This window comes from Cetorhinus maximus, chromosome 2 (genome assembly GCF_964194155.1).
Source record: "Cetorhinus maximus chromosome 2, sCetMax3.hap1.1, whole genome shotgun sequence".
In the NCBI taxonomy this organism is placed as follows: Eukaryota; Metazoa; Chordata; class Chondrichthyes; order Lamniformes; family Cetorhinidae; genus Cetorhinus; species Cetorhinus maximus.
This window is the reverse complement of record NC_135880.1, coordinates 215,571,382-215,591,710: the sequence shown is the minus strand read 5'-3', so window position 1 is coordinate 215,591,710 and position 20,329 is coordinate 215,571,382. Positions and strand designations below refer to the sequence as shown.

The following is a 20,329-nucleotide window of genomic DNA, read 5'->3' as shown; positions in this document are numbered from 1 at the left end:
CTGGGATCAGTTGGACATCAGCTGAGATCATAACAGATGACACATCAAGACTTGCAGCACGCTTGTGGACACAGACTATTTAAAAGGAAAATAAAAGCTAAAAAAATGCAGTAACTATAGCAGCATTAGATTGTAGTGAAGGGAAACACCTGGCATGTCAACCTTGTTTGATATGGTTTCAAAGCTTGTTTTTTTTTGGGCCAGACCCTAACTGAAAAGGAAACTGAACTTTCCGCTTTCCGGGGAAGCTAAAACTTCAGGTTTCTGGGGAAACTGAAGTTAGTTAAAATCAGATATAAAGACACAGCCCAGACACCAGTTGGGTGAAAGGGGAAATATGAAAGTTGGATCTGGGAGCAGAGATAAAGGAGAGTAAGGTTACTGCCACTGCTTTAGTTGTTTTAAAGGAACTGATTGACCAGCAGCAGTTGTGCAATCCACAGATTGTTACTGCGGGTTCAGATAAAGGTGTAATCCACGCCATCAAGATTGTCATGAGCAGAGCTGAGTAGGCTCTGCAAAAGTGCACCATTTTGGTGAAGACCATGCCCAGGTAACTCGGGTTGGTTGGGAACTGCGGTCGGATGAGAATTGGTGGCTAACTCCTTGTAGAAAAGGAGTTGGAATTCTACCTGAGGAAGCTCAGAGCTTTGAAGGACTTTGTGGCTGAAACTGGTGCCAAAGATACTAAGTGAACTGCTCAGTAAATCAGAAAGATCTACCTTTGTTTACTCTGCTACTTAATGTGTGATTTATAGTTTATATTGACCACAATTTGCCTGTTAATTTGTGCTTCATTTATATTGATTTGGTTTGATTGATAAAATAAAAATTATAAAAGTGAAATTTTGCCCCTTTGTTTTCTCATTGGGGTCGTTTGATAAATTCAGTTCTTCTGATTTGTTGGTCTTCACCTGGATCATAACAGTTGCAAGAAATGACCATCAATTCTGTATTACACTTTGGTGATGGGGAAAGAACAAATTTACGAGGCTGACTGGCATTCTTTTAAATCTATAGTTCTCTACAATTAATTAAGAGATAAACTAAAGGTTTTTTGTTTTGTGAATACTCTGACGATTCTGATTAATATATTTAAGTTACCCATTTGTAGCACTATATCATTACTCTTCCACCAATAAAAGTAATAAAAATGAGGTCCTCTTTGCCCAGTTCCTCTTCACTAGCACACTGTCACAGCAGTTCAGCACAGTAATTTGTACATATTGATCTTTCCAACTTGATCATTAAACCAAATTTCACAGTATCCTCTTGGAAAGCAGAAATTAGTGGTAACTTTCATGCTATCTGGATGAGAGGATAAGGAATACTTCAGTCTAAAATGACCTAACTGCTCCCCAAACTTGCTTTATATCCTTGGTGTACGGAGGTCGGTTAGCTCAGTTGGCTGGATGGCTGGTTTGTGATGCAGAGTGATGCCAACAGTGGGGGTCCAATTCCCATATTGGCTAAGGTCATCCACAAAGGCCCCCACCTTCTCAAACTCACCTAACGTGTGGTGACCCTCAGGTTAAACATACCACTAGTTGTCTCTCTCTGATGAGAGAGTAGCCGATGATCCTCTGGGACTACGGTGACTTTCATTCATTTCATTACACCCCTTGTGAATACTTTGAGGCATTGCATCCAAACAAGGTGCCACACCAATAAAGATCATAATTAATTGGCTGTATTCAACTGGGATCCTGAGCGACACTTGCTTGTTCAGGAAGGGACTTAAAATTCAGGCTGAAATAAGAAACCTTCAGCACAAAATTTAAGATATAAACAGCAGGCAACCTGTTTAGTTGGACTTGGAAAGGTGAGAGACTTGTAAGACTAGCTGTGCGAACACAATCTGTGAATGTGGTTAAAATCGGTGATAGAATCAAAAACTTTGAAAAATGAAAAAGCAAGCGTAGGAAAATTATTGAAGGTTAAAGTAAGTCCACAGCAACTTGACAAAACGACGGCTTCAAATACTCATGGCACCAGGCCGAAATGCAGCATGGCCTAGCGTTAGGTGACAAAAGACAATTTCAAAACAACTAAATTCAGTAAACTGAGAGGCAAAGGCAAAGGAGAACAAAAAGTGCAGGTATAGCTTCTGAACACAGCCATCTGTCACTGGCACCAGTCACTTCCCTGGAACTCATTCATTAATTGGGTATGCGCTGTCACTGATTTTGCAACAGAATCTCACGGCTCATTTATTGTCAAACCTCAAGGCTCCCAAGTGCGAGGGAATTTATCCAGAGCACATTGAAGGATGGATTCTGTATCACTGGAGGAAGATGAAAACAACTGCAGATACACAAGCTTACATATGTACGACGGGGGCTTCAAATCATGGCTTGTGATAATCTTGGCTTTTGCAACTTCGCCAATAAAAAATCTCCGAGCAGAAAAGCCAAATCGGTGGAGCCCAGGAGCAGCAAAGAGCTGCTTGTTACAAGTAGCGAGCTCGCCTCCAGTGCCGCTGTTTACTTTTGGACAGCATTATCTGCTTTTGGAGGCTTGTTGACCTGGAAAGTAAGTGCAGCAAGAGTCGGCGCGGTATTCCTGGTTTGTTGCTTGAGGCCACTCATGACCCTGTGATCAGCATGTCCAATTTGTGTTGGGCACTGCCAGAAACGTTTGCTGCACATTGCTGCAACTGGACGTCTTGTGCTCTCTAACTTGTTCAGGCTTATTTTTTACTTCCGCCTTAATTTGGGAAGTGGAAACATGGGGGAGAAAACTCCCTCCCCATCTGCAGAATGCAGCTAACATGGTCATTGAGGGAAGTTGGACAGACAGCTTGTCTACATGAATCCACTAAAAGACCAGCAGGTGGTGCACTGGAGAAGGGAGACACAATGCCGAGCAGTGTCTGTTGCTCTCGGCAGGTAAACCCACACACACAAGAGCAACTTTCCACTGCATGAAAACAATCAGGATGCGTCAAACTCAATTCATACATGACATAATCAGGTTTTACTGCCAGACTGTGTTTGAACTTGAACCAGCAGGGACATTAATCCAAGTAAACATTACATACATACCAATCATTATAACGCCCACTCAGCGAAGATTTAAGGTGTTGCGAGGCCGTGTAAAACAGTTACCCAAGGGAAAGGAAGAATTCAAAAAGTTGTTGTAAAACCTGGAAGGTTTTTCATGAAAGAAAAACACTACAAAGCATACATGGTACACTTTCACCTTCTCTTAACAAGGGGAGGTTTTTGGATTAAATCCCAATTCTGACTGTTGGCAATTATGAGCCATCCATGTTAGTTTTAAATCTCAATTTGGCTCATTTTGCAGCAATGTTGCCTCTGGGTAAGGGGGTTTGAGTTAAGAGCCCCGTATCATCTAGGACGACAGACCAGTCCCAGTATGGAACTGCCACATTGTCACTGTTGTCATCCTTGGAATGAGACATTTAACCAAGGCTCTGTATGCCCATTCGGGCAGACATCATGGATTTCATGGAGCTAATTTGAGTAGAGCAGGGAGTTGATCCCATTACCCAACTCCCCTGCATAAATGCACCACCAAAAAAAAAAAACCACATGGATTAACCAATTATTCACCCCATTGCTGTTTGTGGAACATTATTAGCTCAGAATGGCCCACTTAACAGTCACTGCAAATCGTGTGAATTGCTTCGAATGTCTTGACCTAACACGCTAATTAAATGCAATACTGTTAACTGACAGCTGCTGCTGTAGTCTATGATGAAACTGGGATGAGGACCCCACCTCAATGATTGGGACCAAGCTAATGTGGATGTGCATGTTTGTGACACTCCCAGTCCACTCCCTTGGTTGTGGAAAGTACGAATTTGAAGGACAATTTATAAAGCATTAAAAAAGTCAAATTAAAAGAACACTTTTTTCATGGAACTGCTCAGCACTTCTATAAAGAAAGAAGCTCCACTGAACTCACTCTTTAATATTCTAGTATTCTGCCCAGATCATAGCATCAAGTTTCGAGATGTGCTCTTCCCTAGGACATTGATCTCATTGCTCTCTTAGAAGTTAAGTTTGAATATTTATTTATTGCTGGTTAATAATGTGGATTCCAGCTCTCTCCGTGGCTTAGCTGAACCCCCACTCCCGCAACAGCCTTTGATATATAGAGTTGATCTGAGCCGAGGCAGGGGTCCTGGGATGTTGCACTTGGAGCCACCCCTGGTGGAACTGGTGAGTGCAGTGATACCTTTGCAGCCAACACAGGTCATCCAAACCCAATCACAGGCTACCTGATGCACGTGGAACTTGACTCCTGAAGTCAATGCTTTACAGAGATGGCAGCAAGGCAGAAATTAGCAGAGAAATGCAGGGGACAATCCTTTCACTCCTGCACTTAATTGTCCACACACAACACAACAAATCATGGAGTTGTCACGACAACAGGAAACTGTGACTGAGTGAGAGCTACCTACAACTTCATGAGCTAACCACAGACATATTGGACTGTTTAAAGAAGACCTATTGCTTAAAAAAAAAAGGAAACGATGCTGACCACAAAATGGCTGCCACAAGTCATCTGACGGCTGATACTGTAAAGTTGACCATTTCTCTGGAAAGTCTATGTGAATTGCATTGCATACCTGTTACATGGAATTTCATACCTGGGGAGTGTCAAGGTCTACTTCAAACAGGGACATTCTTGAAAGGAAGACATTAAAGATGCAAAATGCTGGGCTTTGATCAGATACTCATCAGACATTCAAAATCCCTGTGGAGGATGAAATACCCTCATCCCCTGTTGGGTTTATATCTTGAAATGTGTCAAAGTTTTCAGAGATGAAAAGGTCAGGAAATGGGATCACTTGGTCTACAACAATGACATGTTAATTGAATTCCCTTCTGGGAATATACAGGGAGGAGTTTTTAAAACTGGTCCTGCCAAGCAGAATAAGAGAAAGAAATAGAAGAAGGAGAAAGAAGCACGACAGTCGTCCTAAAATGCGGCTGGAAAGGAGCAAGATCATCTCTCTCTTTCTCTGGAAGCTAAAAGGGTGAATTCAACAAAGTGCAGACCTGAACAAAGACAACTCCAAAATTCTACAGGAAACCAATTTAACTTCAAATGGCCACAACGCTCAACAATCTACATCTCAAAGACAAGCAAAGGACATCATCCTATGTGTGTGTGTGTGTGTGCGTGCATGTGTGTCTGCGTGGGTGTGTGTGTCGTCGCGTCTTTATTATTTTTTCTCGGGTTTAGTAACTAATAAGCTTACTCTTTCTTTGACTCAAGAAAACCTGATGATTCGATTGTCTCCTTATTAACAAATAAATACATTTGGATTGAAAAAGGCATTTACAGGGAAAATAAACTTTAAAACCTTTGTTGCAACCAAACGAGAAGGCGGAATAGAAGGGGAGCAAACTCACTTCTCTGTTAATGTTGAAGTTGTGTTGCAGTAGAGTACATGCTTTATGTTGGTAATTAAGATCAGCTATCCCCAATCGGGGAGGCACGAGTATAAACAGACGTTCACACTGGGTGTTGAGGGGATCTGGAAGAGTGTGTATTTACTCTGCAGTCTTGGAAATAACTGGTCTTAAGGTACAGACTGGCTTCTTCCCTCAGCGTATGATTAATGGAATTAACCTCCTACTCCCCCGATTGTAACAGAATGTGGAACATAGGAGTTCCTTTGTGATTACTCACAAGCAAAATTCCCAGTTATTCCCAAACTTGTTTAAAATAAAACTTGAACTCATTCTTCACATCAGGTACAAAGTACCATAGACACTGGGCTGGCCATAAATGTGGCGCCTTGAAATGTTTTTTTTCAACAATAAGGGTTTGAAGAAATGGAGAGTATTTAAAACATCTAAAGTCCCCAGCACAGTTGTTTATTAGAGTAAAGCGGCAGTCAGTAAAATCACCTTTGCCGCCATATCTCATTGCCTCATCAGTTCTTTCAGAAGTCTTTGCTTTGTTAACTCACAGTTGCCTGACTTTTCAGCTGTTCTATTCAAGGGCGTGCACTCAGTTGTTCTCACATAAATGTCTTATTTAAGTTTTTTGGTAGTGGAGAGATCATTCACGGTTCTAATTGGTTTAGTTCACAAGCCTGATTTCACTGAGGTGAGCAGAGTGGGCAAATCAACTCGAGCAAGCCATCAAACACCCCCCGCTACATTGTAGTGACAAATGTAGGTAACACATCTCTGCTAAAAGCCCTCAAACACAGAGCTCACAGTAAGCTTGTTCAGATCACTCAGACGGCCAAGGTTAGAAAAATAGTGAACCGGTGAGTGTGGCTCTGGAGAAATGGTCTGAAAATCCCATTTGTGAAGACCATTTGCAATTTCTGGAATCTCAAGCAAATGTTTAATGTGCTACAAACCGCACACATTTGCAATCTGTCACCCAGCATGCAACCAGATACAGTGATGGTTTATACTCCCTACACACAGCAAGATATTCTGATGTCAGTAATACATGTGATAGATAAAAGAATTGATGCAGCATCGGTTTTCTTTGGCGAGGAATTTGCCACATTTAAGATCAATAACACCAAACATGTGCCGATTATACCCTGTAGCATTCAACATGGGCTACGACTTGCACTCTTGCTTCCCATGCGATTTATTACCGGGATTAGCTTTCCAACTACCATAATGTACCTGCTAAGCATGAAACAGGTGCGGACAAGCAAATCTTAGGTAATTGCTGGATTGTCACTGCCCTCTGGGCTGTGCTGATACAGATGGCTTCCTTGAAGGTGGTTTGATTAACTGCGGACAATACCTGAAATCAGCCCTCAGGGACTGCTCAGAGTTTGGGAAAGGATGATGCAGCATTTTGAAACGATCCAATCTGCTAGTTCAGTGAATGCGACCTGTAGAAAATGCCGGTAAGCCTTCTATGGCATGATGGGTGAATTATTTGGCATTGCGCTTTTCAGGAAGACACCAGACTCGGTGGTGGGTGTATGAAAACTCGACTTCAACATTCCCAGAATCGGGAAGGGAGATGTAGGGGGAAACACAAGGTTCTCGTTCCGGATCACTATCCGATAACCCTTGCTGGAAAGGGCGGGTGTATGGATGGATGTCAGGTGAGAACAGCTTTGATATCAACCGTAAACAATTAATGTGTAAGTGCTGGGTCATAAAGGGAAAACAGGCGAGGTGGAGAAAATGCCTTGGGTCCTGTATCTCCGCACGAGTCAGCACTTCAAGAAGAAAGGGGTAGGGAATTTGGGGCATCGAGAGGAAAGGAGATTTTAAATTGTTTCAAAATTGATAAGAGCATTCTGCATGAGCCGATTGTTGCAGGTTCCACATTCTCACCACTTGGAGCAAAGAATTTTCTCCTGAATTCCTTATTGGATTTATGAATGACCCTCTTATATTTGTGGCCCCTAGTTTTGGACTCATCTCATTTTCCTAAATCCACCCTTTCGTAATTTTGAAGACCTCCAACAGGTCACGCCTCAATCCTTTTTCTCCAGGAAAGAGAGCCAGCCTGTTCAGCCTTTTTTTAATAGCTGCACCCCCTTGTGGTAAAAGTTTCCAAACTTTAATAACACTTAGAAACTCTTCATAACTTTCCTGTTTTGCTTCTTGTATTCATCCTACATTTGTGCCAAAGGTGATTTACTTACGTCTTCATTGTTTATAGCCTCTTATTTTCCATTTTGTGCCTTGAAAGTTTTTAATTGAACTGTGTCTCCTACTTCCTCAGAAAAGGGAGACAGGGCAGAATCTTCTGTCCCCGCTGGTGGCGAGCTTGGAGGCAGGAGAGGTATGTAATTTGGCAGGAAGGTGGTGTACCAGAACCACATGCCTTCCCTTCTCTGCCCGAATTAAGCTCTGGGCGGGAAGGCCCATGATTGGCCTTCACTCTGGCAGGCATGTTAGGCCCCAGGTTCTGCACTGAAAACCAGAAATCCAAATTGGATTTCATGGGTGTGCTTGTAACAGATTCACTGGTGATGAACATACAACACATGCATTTGCAATGACTTTTGAGAGCAGCTGTGCACAGATCTGGGATTTGTGCAAGAAATGACTACCTCAGTGATCCCTGTTTATTGCTTTTACTTCCACCTGTCAACAAGGGAGCAAGCTCTTTTCAATGTATTAGGCTGGGAAGTGGAGGCACAAGCGCCACAGTACATGAGAAAATTAATGTTGAGAAGAAAAAGAGAAAGCCAAGCATTAATGATTTGGGATACCAAATTATGAATCATGAAAGCCTTTAGATTGCAGGATTTTATTTGGTGTGGAGTGGATATTAAATTATTGAGTAGACTAAGGTTATATTCCTTAGAGTTTAAGAAAGGGAGCCTCATTGAAACATATCAAATTCTTATGGAGCTTGACAAGTTAGGGATGCTGGGAGGTTGTTTCTCCTGGCCGGAGAGTCTAGAACTAAGGGTCATATTCTCAGAATAATGGGCCAACTATTTAGGACTGAAATGAGGAGAAATTTCTTCATTCCGAGAGTTCTGAATCTTTGGATTTCTCTAACCCAGAGAGCAGTGGATACTTAGTTGTTGAGGATATTAATGTCAGAGATCGATAGATCTTCGGATATTGAGGAAATCAAGGAATATGGGAATAGTGCAGGAAGGTGTAGCTGATGTAATGATCAGCCATGATCTTACTGAATGACCACTCCTACTCTATTTCCTATTTAATTTCCTCAAAGGTAAAAGGGGTCACAGACACGTTTTCTGGTCCTATAACACAATAACTCTCTGCCCACCTTCTGTGATGACTTAGAGTATTTAAAACATGTTTGTTTTAGTCATTCATGGGATGTGGGTGTCGCTGGCTAGGACAGGATTTATTACCCACCCCTAGTTGCCCTAGTTCAGAGGGCATTTGAGAGTCAACCACATTGCTGTGGGTCTGGAGTCACGTGTAGGCCAGAACCAGGTAAGGACGGCAGATTTCTTTCCCTAAAGGACATTAGTGAACCAGATGGGTCTTTTCAACAATTGACAATTGTTTCATGGTCATCATTAGACTTTTTAACTCCAGATTTTTATGGAATTCAAATTCCACCATCTGCTGTGGCAGAGCATTCCCTTGGGTCTCTGGATTGCTAGTCCAGTGACAATACCACTACACCATCGCCTCTCCTGTATCCATATCAACATCAGCTTTCGGGCACTTTTCTCTGATCAGCTCTGCTAACTCTTTGCTACTTTAATGAAGCACCTTAGGGTCTTTTGCTATGTTTAAGGTGCTACCCGATTGTGCGTCGTTGGTGGTGCTGGGGTTCGGAAACATTTTAACAAAGGAAATGAGAGGAATCCAGACCAGCTACAACCAGCACTGTCCTGTAGAAATCTGTACCAATGGCCAATATGGAATAGGGAGTACTCTATCATCTCTGCTACAACCACGCTGGCAGCCTATACAGGGTCACAACCAGCGCTAAACTGAGTGATGGAAGGATTATAATCCCTCCTACAACTTGTTTTCCTGACAGGCAATAACAACTGCAATTTAGTTCAAATCATGCTTCCTGCTAAAATTCAAGGGAACCTGGCTTGTCTGTTACTTTGACTTAGTGATTCATTTTACACTTCAATGTTATATTTTACATACTTTGCAGTTCAGAAAACACATGGACAACAAGACACTTAAGTGTTAAGCAAGCACTCAAGCAGAACTAGTGAATATTTTATGCTCCACTTCTTTTTGATACAAGCGAATGGGCTGTCAACAATTAAGACAAGAAATAACTTTATTTTTAATGGTGCAAATATTTAACTCCATTTGCCAGATGTCCTTTATCCTGTAGGAGCTGGTTAACAATGCAATAATGAGGTCACAGTGCAGCTATATGACAGCATTGGGAAGTACCACAAATCCAAAATAATTCATTGACCCTTTCACTGGCAAAACTGAAAATTAATGAATTCTTTTTCTGTGCATTAGGCAGAGTGGCCACCGCAAATAAACCAACATATTCACATGTCCTTCTTCCTTAAACTCACCATAGTCAAATTCCACCATCTGCTGTGGCAGAGCATTCCCTTGGGTCTCTGGATTGCTAGTCCAGTGACAATACCACTACACCACTGCCTCTCCTGTATCCGTATCAACATCAGCTTTCGGGCACTTTTCTCTGATCAGCTCTGCTAACTCTTTGCTACTTTAATGAAGCACCTTAGGGTCTTTTGCTATGTTCAAGGTGCTACCCAATTGTGCGTTGTTGGTGGTGCTGGGGTTTGGAAACGTTTTAGCAAAGGAAATGAGAGGAATCCAGATCAGCTACAACCAGCGCTGTCCTGTAGAAATCTGTACCAACGGCCAATATAAACAACTGTCGTTTAGTAGTACAGAATTTGAGTGTTGCTGAAAAAAGAGGCATTTTTTTGTCAAAGCTTTTCGTCTTGCAGGACAATTTACAAGAATGCCAAATGTAAAGGGAACAACAATTTATACTGTATGAGAAGAGAGTGCTGATGGGTTGGCAAGTGGACTTTGATTGGTAGGGGTGTTGCCATAGAGAATGCACTGGTCGATGGTGACTGACAGTGAACTGCTAACCATTGTTTGAAATTTAAACCAGGCAGCTTGACTCTGATTGATCAGGGCATTGTCCTGAGGAATGAACCAGTGAATGGCTGTCACTTATTTTGTTTAGCTGAAGCAGGCACAATGTGTTCACATGTTCCTTCCATCTGCAAAGAACAGGGCCCTGTGTATTAATATATGCAGCTTCCAAAACATGCAAGTGCACCACATTGTGAGCCTGACTGACAATCTTAAATTGGTTGTCAGCATAATTATGACACTGAGGATTATTTAGCAAATGTTGTCCAATCATGTATTCATATCTAACGTTGGATACTGTGTTTTGAGTTTCGCAGGCACGGGCTAGTTGGGTATGGCCTGTACCTTGTCCATTGCGAACAGCAGGAGGGGCATGCTGTTTAATGCGATCTGCTAGTCTTTAGGATGTACGGGCTACATACCTACCATCACACTGGCACTGAAATTCATATACCACATTACTCATTTGTGTGATAGGCAGAATGTCTTTTTGGCTTGACAGCAGCATCCTGTTAGTGGTGAATACCACTCGTGGTGCGACTGCACAGTAGCAGCGTGAAAGAGCTAGCTTCACCTGTTGCTCAAATTTTGAGATACTTGCCCTTCCAGGGTAATCAGAGGCAGACTGGGCACTTTTCCGGGCCAAAAGTAACAGCCTTAGGCCCGTTCATGAGTTTGCGCGATGTACAGAATGAAATACGCAAGGCGTAAGAGCTTAGATGTCATTTCATCGAAAACATGTTTCTCCATGGCAATGCCTCTACCACAGTCCACTCAGCACTCTCTTCTAATACGGTATAAATTATGGTTCCCTTTACATTTGGTATTCTTGTGAATCATCCTGATGAATGCAAGACAAAAAGCATCAACAGAAAAGTCTCTTTTTTCAGCAATAAACAATTGTCAGCAAATTACTCTTTAGTACAGGCTTGTCCAATGCTCAGGCTGGATGTGGAGGGAGGGGGAGGAGCAGTGGGAAGGTGGGGTGGGAAGTGTGAATGAGCGTGTGGGAGCGAGCGAGAGATAGCGAGAAAGGGAATCTTGAGCGAGCAGATAGAGCGCGAGAGCGGGAGAGAGCGGCCGAGAGAGCGGGCGAGAGCGGCCGAGAGAGCGGGCGAGAGCGGCCGAGAGAGCGGGCGAGAGAGCGGCCGAGAGAGCGGGCGAGAGAGCGGCCGAGAGAGCGGGCGAGAGAGCGGCCAAGAGCGGCTGAGAGAGCGGTCGAGAGCGGCCGAGAGAGCGGCCGAGAGAGCGCGCGAGAGCGGCCGAGAGAGCGCGTGAGAGCGGCCGAGAGAGCGCGCGAGAGCGGCCGAGAGAGCGCGAGAGCAGGCGAGAGAGCGCGAGAGCGGACGAGAGAGGGCGAGAGAGCAGCGGAGAGAGCGCGCGAGAGCGAGGGCGCGCGAGCGAGAGAGCATGAGAGAAATAGCGGGCGCGCGCGCGAGGGCGGGCGCGCAAGGGTGGGCGCGAGAGAGAGGGTGCGATAGTGAGAGAGATAGCGAGAGCGAGAGCGTGAGAGATAGCGAGAGCGAGAGCGAGAGAGAGGGACTGTGTGCCTGGCTCACTCGCAGCCTCAAGATTCAGACTCACCCTCGCCTACCAACACACAATCTCACCCACTCTCAGTGGGCGGGGGTGAGTGAGACAGGCAAGCAGACTCTGTCCCTTTCAAACCCTAATGTTGGTCTTTATTAATTACTCTTTAATTATCAATTTATTGCTTTGACATTGGTTTAATTTTGCTCAACAAGTTCCTTCTTTTCTTCATACCTCAACATTATTTTGAAATTCATGTTTAATGTTGTGCCAGACCTGATCTTTCTGAAATTTGCTCATCAGCCCCACGAGTGAGAAAAAAATGGAAATGTCCTCTCCACCCCACAAGCAAAACAGTTGGACAAGACAGTCCCGGTATCTTGCTCAAGTTAGCCTTATCCTGCTGTGCACAATCTCGACAATACACGGGGCAGAAGTTTTAGTTTGGCGTGCGTGCAACCCGACCAAGCGTAAAATGACGCGCGTTGACGTCGGTCGAGTATGTTGTCAACGCGCAGTCGCGTGATCGTTCGGTTGGCGGGCACTTGCTGGAGCGCGCCCGCGCCGACAACTAAAAGGCCTATTAAAGGCCATTAAGTTAACAATTGTCCTTAATTTTTCACTGCCCGTTCAACCTAACAGTTGAGGGGCAGGCAAAAAGGCCAAGCGGCCTTTGCATTCTTTTGGAAACCTCATCCACGGGCCGGATGAGGTTTTCAAAAGCAAATACAAATGGCGCAAAAAAACTTTAATTTTTAATTAAAAGCGTGTCCCTGCTCGTGTGACAGGGCCACACGAGAGGACACGTTATATTAAGTTTTTCTGTTTAATAATTTTTTTCAATAAATTCTTCATCTCCCTAAGGCAGCTGACGACAGAAAGACAGGTAGGAAAGTAAGTTGTGAAGAGGACGTAAGGAGGTTACAAAGTGACCATAGATATGTTAATGAGCGGGCAAATGGAGTTTGATGTGTCAAAATGTGAAATTGTCCATTTTGGCAGGAAGAATTAAAAAGGAGCTTATCTAAATGGTGAGAAATTGCAGAGCTCTGAGATTCAAAGGGATCTGGGTGTCCTTGTGCATGAATCACAAAAGGCTAATGTGCAGGTACAGCAAGTAATTAGGAAAGCTAATAGAATATTATTATTATTTATTGTGAGGGGAATTGAATACAAAAGTAGGGAGGTTATGCTTCAGTTGTACAGGGCGCTGGTGAGACCACATCTGGAGTACACAGTACTGGTCTCTTTATTTAAGGGAAGATGTAAACTCGTTAGAAGCAGTTCAGAGAAGGTTTACTGGACTAATGCCAGGAATGGGTGAGATGTCTTATGAGGAAAGGTTGGACAAGTTAGGCTTGTATCCAGTGGAGTTCAGAGGAGTAAGAGCTGACTTGATTGAAATCGAAACCTTAAAGAGCTTGAGGGGTCTTGACAGGGTGGATGTTGAGAGGATGTTTCTTTTTATGGGAGAATCCAGAATTAGGGATTACTGTTTAAAAATAAGGGGTCACTCATTTAAGATAGAGATGAGGAGAAATTTTATCTCTCAGGAGGGTCGTGAGTCTTTGGAACTCTCTTCCTCAAAAGGCAGTGGAAGCAGGGTCTTTGAATATTCTTAAGATGAAGCTAGGTAGATTCTTGATTAACAAGGGGGTGAAAAGTTATCAGGGGTAGGCGGGAGGTTACAATCAGATCAGCCACGATCTTATTGAATGGCGGAGCAGGCTTCAGGGCCAAGTGGCCTACTCCTGCTCCTAGTTCATATGTTTGTACAGGACAAGATTGTGAAGGGGTTTGATAGAGTGGGCACAGATGGTTTCCGCTGATTGTCTCAGGATTATGCGCCGACCATTTAAGATTGAGTTGAGCAGAAATTACTTCACTCGAAAGGTGGTGAATCTTTGGAATTCTCTACCCCACAGTGTTGTGGATGCTCCATCATCGAATACTTTTAAGTCTGGGATAGACGGATTTTTGGTCTTTCAGGGAATCAAGGGATATGGGGAGTGGGCTGGAAAGCGGAGTCCAAACTCAAGATCAGCTATGATCGTATTGAATGGCAGAGCAGGCTCGGTAGGCCGTGAGATCTACTCCGGCTCCTGTTTCTTGTGTTCACCTGTGCATATTCCAGCATCGATCACTGAATCATAATCCAGATTCCTCACCTTCCCAAGGGATGAAAAGATGTTCAATTTAATTTATAGACCCCCACATTCCACGCCCCACCCCCCCCCCCGCCCGCCCCAAACTCCACTTTCTGGGATAAATCTGGAACGACGAACATGTTTTCAGTAATGGGAGGAAATCTGCCGTCCTTAGGTCTGGCCTCTATGTGGCTCCAAAGCCGCAGCAATGTGGTTGACTCTTAACTGCCCTCTGAAATGGCCTAACAAGCTACACAGTTGAATAGGGATGAACATCCACATGCTGTGAATAATTAAAAATAAAGCCTCCCCGGGTAGGATCTGCACAAATTGGGCATCAAGCTTCCTATGTCTGTGTAGGACCAGGTTGTCTATTTAACCACCAAGAAACCTTCACATCTACTCTCATGCGAGTAACCTCCCCAATAAAACTTTTCCCCAATAAAATGGAACTGACCTTTCAAGAAAGCTATTAGCTAACAGAGAGTGCCAACGCTGGATCAACTACAGCAGTATTTTCTGATTCATTGCTGCAGAGATATATTAAAGCCTGTCAATTACACGTGAATTTTTACGATAAGGAGAAACTGGACGTCCGGAATGCTGTTTTTTTAAATAAGCATAGCTGTTGTATGAACAGGCTTATACGGCAACTGTTTACACTTAATCTTAAAAACACCTTATATTACACCCAGAGTATGATATTCAGTTACTTAATGAGAACAGAGAACAATGGAAGGTCTATGCTTTCCATTCTCTGCAGAAGTGCTTATACAAAGCTTCGTTAATGAGCTTGCAAATGAGCACCCAACTGGGACATGTGACAACTAAAAACAGCTAATACACCATATAATCAACTGAACAGGCACTCATTGGCCTAGGCAGTGTTTACCCACAAAGCACTTCAGTGCTCCAGTCCATAGTCCCATTTCCCTGTCCCTTTCACTAAAAATCATTCTTATTGGAAAAAAAAATTAATCTTCTTTTCTCTTCTAAGAATCAACTGATTATCTCTTGGATTTCTAACCAACCATCATTTTCATGCATGTTCTGGAGCGAAATGAAGTCGCTCATTTAAAAGACTGTGGAGGCAATTTTGGCCTATTCTGCACATCAGGAAACTCGTGGGATCAGGCGCAACATTGGTTTTGCACTTTGCTGGATTTTATTTTCCATCGAAGTCGATGGAGAGTTAAACTGGGCGCGGCGAAAAGCTGGTGTTCCACTCCATCTCGTGGATTCCCCACCCAGCAAGTTAAAAATTAAAATTAACCCCTCTGAGGATCAGTGACTTCAAAAGGAGATTTGATGGGCACTTGAGGGAAATAAACTTGCATTGCTATGGGGATGGAGCGGAGGAATGGAACCAACTGGTTTGCTCTACAGAGAGCCAGTATGGGCTCAATGGGAAGAATGGCCTCCTCCTGTGCTGGAATGACTCTATGTTGCTGCAACACGTAAATATTGAACAAAATTATCACAGGTACATACATGTGGGGAGTAAGGGAAGTGATATGCTTTTGTTACATAGTTTACCGAACAATGAAGACTGTTGAAAACAAGATGCTATTTTTTAAAAAAAAGGGTATTAATGTCCATTTTTGGAGTGAACTTTAGCATCCCTGGAATTTGGAGAGTGGCAGAGAAGAAAAATCTACCACGATTCTCACTCCCATATATCCACTCATCTTTCCTGGGCAGGAGCTAGATGTTAATATTGGGAAAGGATAACACCAGGCTCAGCTGCGATGTAGTCTAACAAGAGTTTGGCTGAACCCAGTGCTCACATTGTTAAGTGGCAAGTTAAAAATCACAGAAATCATTCACCACTGTCAAAAGCACCAATGCCTCTACAACAGATTCCTGAGATAAATGACAATAGTTACACAAATGAGGTTAACAGCAAATGGTGGAGGTGTCCAAAGCTTAGGAATTGCTGAACTGTTTGGAGCGCAATAACATTGAAAAACATCAAGTCTTTCCATTCCGTGGCATGTTAATAAAATCCAATCATCATTAAGAAGTCTACACATTAAAAAGTGAGGTAGCCACATCATAAAAAGATAACAGCTTTACAATTACAACAATTACACATGGACACACACCACAAAGACTGGTCCAATTTGACTGAATCTTACATGTAGGATTACTTGGTAGGGAGAAAAAAACATGTTCGTAAATACTGCAGACATGGTGACTTTTTACTTACATTGTACATCCAAATATCTTTGTGCTTGCAAATCCTTCATTGTCTGAAGGTCCTTCACCGCTGGATGCTCCACCTGACAGGTAACAGGTAATCCATCATCGAGGCGACTCACTTTCAGCACCAGCTTACTGGTGACATTGAACAATTTCTCTTCCCTTGGGTCCTCTTCCACGTTACCTGTGCTTTCTTGAGAATAGAGGGAGACATTATAAATATTATTCATTAAAATATTGCAACCAGGGCACTGCTGCTACTTAGCAAAACATATCTTCAAATACAAATAAAAAGCAATTTAGAGTTTCCTATCAGGATTGTTGCCATACAGAGTGGACACATTCAAGCACATGCGAGGTCAATGTCATTGCTAAGGATCAAACTCAGAACCAATGTGCCAGGAGTCGCTATCCCTGTATAAAGTTAAATACAAAAATATCCAGACCTTATTTTTGTAGTTGAAGATGCCAATGAGGCACTGCAACATTCCCAGTCAGTAACTGAGCACTTGTACATGGACAGGACTGGACCATGTAGATGTTAATGGCAGCCCCTAAGTCAGTTGTATTTTGGGCAAGGTAATTAATTTGTGTTTCCAACTTTCAGTCTCCCAAGTACAAAATGTTGGTCATAAAAATGCAAGCCACCAAAACTGGACTGCTTAAGGGGCATAGTAAGCCAGCTCTTGCCACATCATATTAAGACTTCTTCAAATTAAGTCCCTTGCATTGATTAACAAAGTAGAACATATATTAGAATCTAGTTAACTAGCTGGGAGCAGGGCGCACTGCTGTTAAAAAAAAGTGTTTAATTTGTGGAATGTCTCTCATTTCCATGTGGTCCTCCGGTTGCACTGTTGGGACATATTGGCTGCCTCATAACAGCAAGTGGCACTCTGCAGCTATTGGAGCAGCTCTCCGCCTATTAGCAAAAATGCAGCAGTTTGAACTTTACTGATTAATGAAGATTCTAAAAGGAGATATTATACTGCCTTGTGTTAATTGTAAAGAGCTCCAGCTGTTAGTTTGCAATGCTTAATCAGGAGAGAATGCCAATATATTCAGCATAGAGATTTTGGCTAAAAGCCTACAATAAAGAAAGTGTAAGGTGTCACTACAACAAGGGTTCTGTTAAGACAGGTTTGCAAACCTATGGTTCCTCATGTGACATGGCAAATTCCCAAGCTCAGTTGTACCAGTTCGTTGAAACAACAAAATGACTGATGGTCTGTGAGAAGACAGTGCAGCAACTCTCATAAGCGCATTAGAAATAGCAGCAGGGGTAGGCCCCGAGCCTGCTCCACCATCCAATAAAGTCATGGCTGATAGTCAACCTGAACAAGGGGGAAGAAAGTGGTGTCGTGGTGTTGCCACTGGATGAGTAATCCAGACACAAGTTCATGCTCTGGGGCATGGGTTCAAATCCCATGGCGGTTGGTGGAATTTAAATTTAATTAATAAAATCTGAAATTGAAAGCTCGTCTCAGTAATGGTGACCATGGAACTATTAACAATTGTTGATTGGTTCACTAATGCCTTTTAAGGGAAGACTGCTGCCCTTACCTGGTCTGGCCTAATGTGACTCCAGACCCAAAGCAATGTAGTTGACTGTTAATTGCTCTCTGAAGTGGCCTAACGAGCCATTCAGTTCAAGAGCAATTAGGTTTTGGCAACAAATGCTGGCATTGCCAGCGATAGCTTTATCCCATCAAAGAATTTTAAAAAACCCTCAACTTTCCTGCCCTATCCCCATACGTCTCATTTCTCTAAGAATCTAAAAATCTACTGATCTTGAATATACTCAACAATCGAACATTCACCAACCCTCTAGAGTGGAGAATTCCAATGATTTACAATTCTGAGTGAAGAAATTTCTCATCTCAGTCCTAAATATCCGACCATTTATCCTGAGACTATGCCCCTGAGTTCCAGGCCCTCAGTATCTACCCTCTCTTACATCCTTTTTGTTTCAAATGAAGTCACCTCTCATTCTTCTAAGCTCTGCAGAGTATAAGCACATTCTGCTCAATCTCTCCTCATGGGACAACCAGTCAACTCCAGAATCAATCTGATGAACCTTCATTTTAACCCCTCTAAGGCAAGTATATCTTTTTTTAAAAATGGAGTATGGAGACCAAACCTGTACGCAATACTTCAGGTGTGATCTCGACACAGTCCGTATGATTGTTGCAAGACTTCCTTGTGCTTGTACTCCAATCCCCTTGCATAAAGGCAAACATATACCTACATATTAACATTTCACATAGGCAAATTCCTCTGAGCACCAATGTTATTAGTTTCTCACCATGTAAAAAAATATTCTGTTTTTTCTGGCCAGGCTTTTACAGCCCCATCGTGATGTGCTCCACCCAGTGGATGCGGCGAACCATTTAAATCTCCATTCAGTTCAACGGGACCATAATATCCCACAGGGCGAGAGGGGCCGTAAAATCCTGGCCTCTTATTTTCTTACCCAAAGTGGGTAACCTCACATTTTTCCACATTATACTTCATCTGCCATGTGCTTGCCCACCCACTCAACCTACAAATCCATTTGTAGAACATAAGAACTAGGAGCAGGAGTAGGCCATTCAGCCCCTCGAGCCTGCCCCGCCATTCATTACGATCACGGCTGATCTTATTTTGGCCGCCACTCCAATTTCCCGCCCTTTTCCCATAACCTTTCAACCCGTTACTAATTAAATATCTGTAGACTTTTGATCTCCTCCTCCCAGCTTACTTTCCCACCCAGCTTTGTATCAGAAACCTTGGATGCATTATATTTGGTCCCCTCATCTAAGTCATTGATCTAGACTGTAAGTAGCTGAGGCCTCCCCACTAATCCTTGTGACAACTCACAAGCAACAGCCTGCCAATTATTCCTATTCTATTTCCTTTCCTTTAACCAATCCTATCAGCAAAGATCTTTCCTCACTATCATGTCACCATTTACTATCAGGGCTATCCCCTGTCCTTTCCCATTTGTCTGTCTTTTCGAAACATTGAGTACCCTGGAACAGTTAGCAATCTTGGCCATCATGCAACCACGTCTCTGTAATGGCTCCTAAATCAAACCCACTTATGTCTATTTATGCCATTTATTCATCCATCTTTTCATGAATTTGTTGTGCACTTGCACCTTTAATTTCAACTTTCTACCATTTTTCCCCGATTTTACCTTATTCACTGGTGCTCTGTTACCATTAAATGTTTTGTTTGTTCCCTTTTGTCACTTTCTTGTTATTTTTACCCAAATCAGAGCATTGCTCCTGGGCCTTTATTTCTGCCTTTACATATATACATCTCTCCTCACCTGAACCTCCCTCTTAGCTCCCCCCACAACCTCCCCCAACATTTTTTTTCATTTGAAACCATATTTACAACCCTAATTGATTCAGGAGATTACTGGTCCTAGTCTATTTAGAGACTGCCACAATGGAACAGCTCCCCCTTTTCCCAGTACTGGTGTCAGTACCTCATGAATTGAAACTCCCATCTTCCACACCACTCTTTGAATCACATATTCAGCTTTCCGATCTGTTTGATCCTCTGTCACTTTGCATGTGGCTCAGGTAGTAATTCAGAGATTATTACCTTTGAGGTTCTGCTTATTAATTTGCACCATAGCTCCTCAAACTCCCTCAGCAGAACCTCATTCCACCTATGTTCTTGGTTTCTATGTGGACCATGACAACGGATCCTCCTCCTCCCACTCCTAGTTCTTCTTCAGCCGTGAGGAGATGTTCTTAACCCTGGCACGAGGCAGATAACACAACCTTCAGAACTTCTGGACGCAGCTGCAGAAAACAGTATCGATCCCCCTGACTATACAGTACCCTATCACTACCACATTCCTTTTCACTGCCTCCACTTGAATGGCCTCTGGTGCTACACCGTCATGGTCAGTTTGCTGACCCACCCTGC

The 20,329-nt window shown here is 43.0% G+C and overlaps 1 protein-coding gene across 5 annotated transcripts in view; it reads right to left on the bottom strand.

The window, feature by feature from the left end:
• The window catches only part of cadm1a (cell adhesion molecule 1a), a 391,655-nt gene that overhangs the window by 54,472 nt on the left and 316,854 nt on the right, over positions 1 to 20,329 (bottom strand). For all 5 annotated transcript variants that reach the window (XM_078532192.1, XM_078532195.1, XM_078532191.1 and 2 more), the window contains one exon: positions 16,413 to 16,598. In XM_078532192.1, coding sequence (XP_078388318.1) covers positions 16,413 to 16,598 — 186 coding nt within the window. The remainder of the gene's footprint in view (positions 1 to 16,412; positions 16,599 to 20,329) is intronic.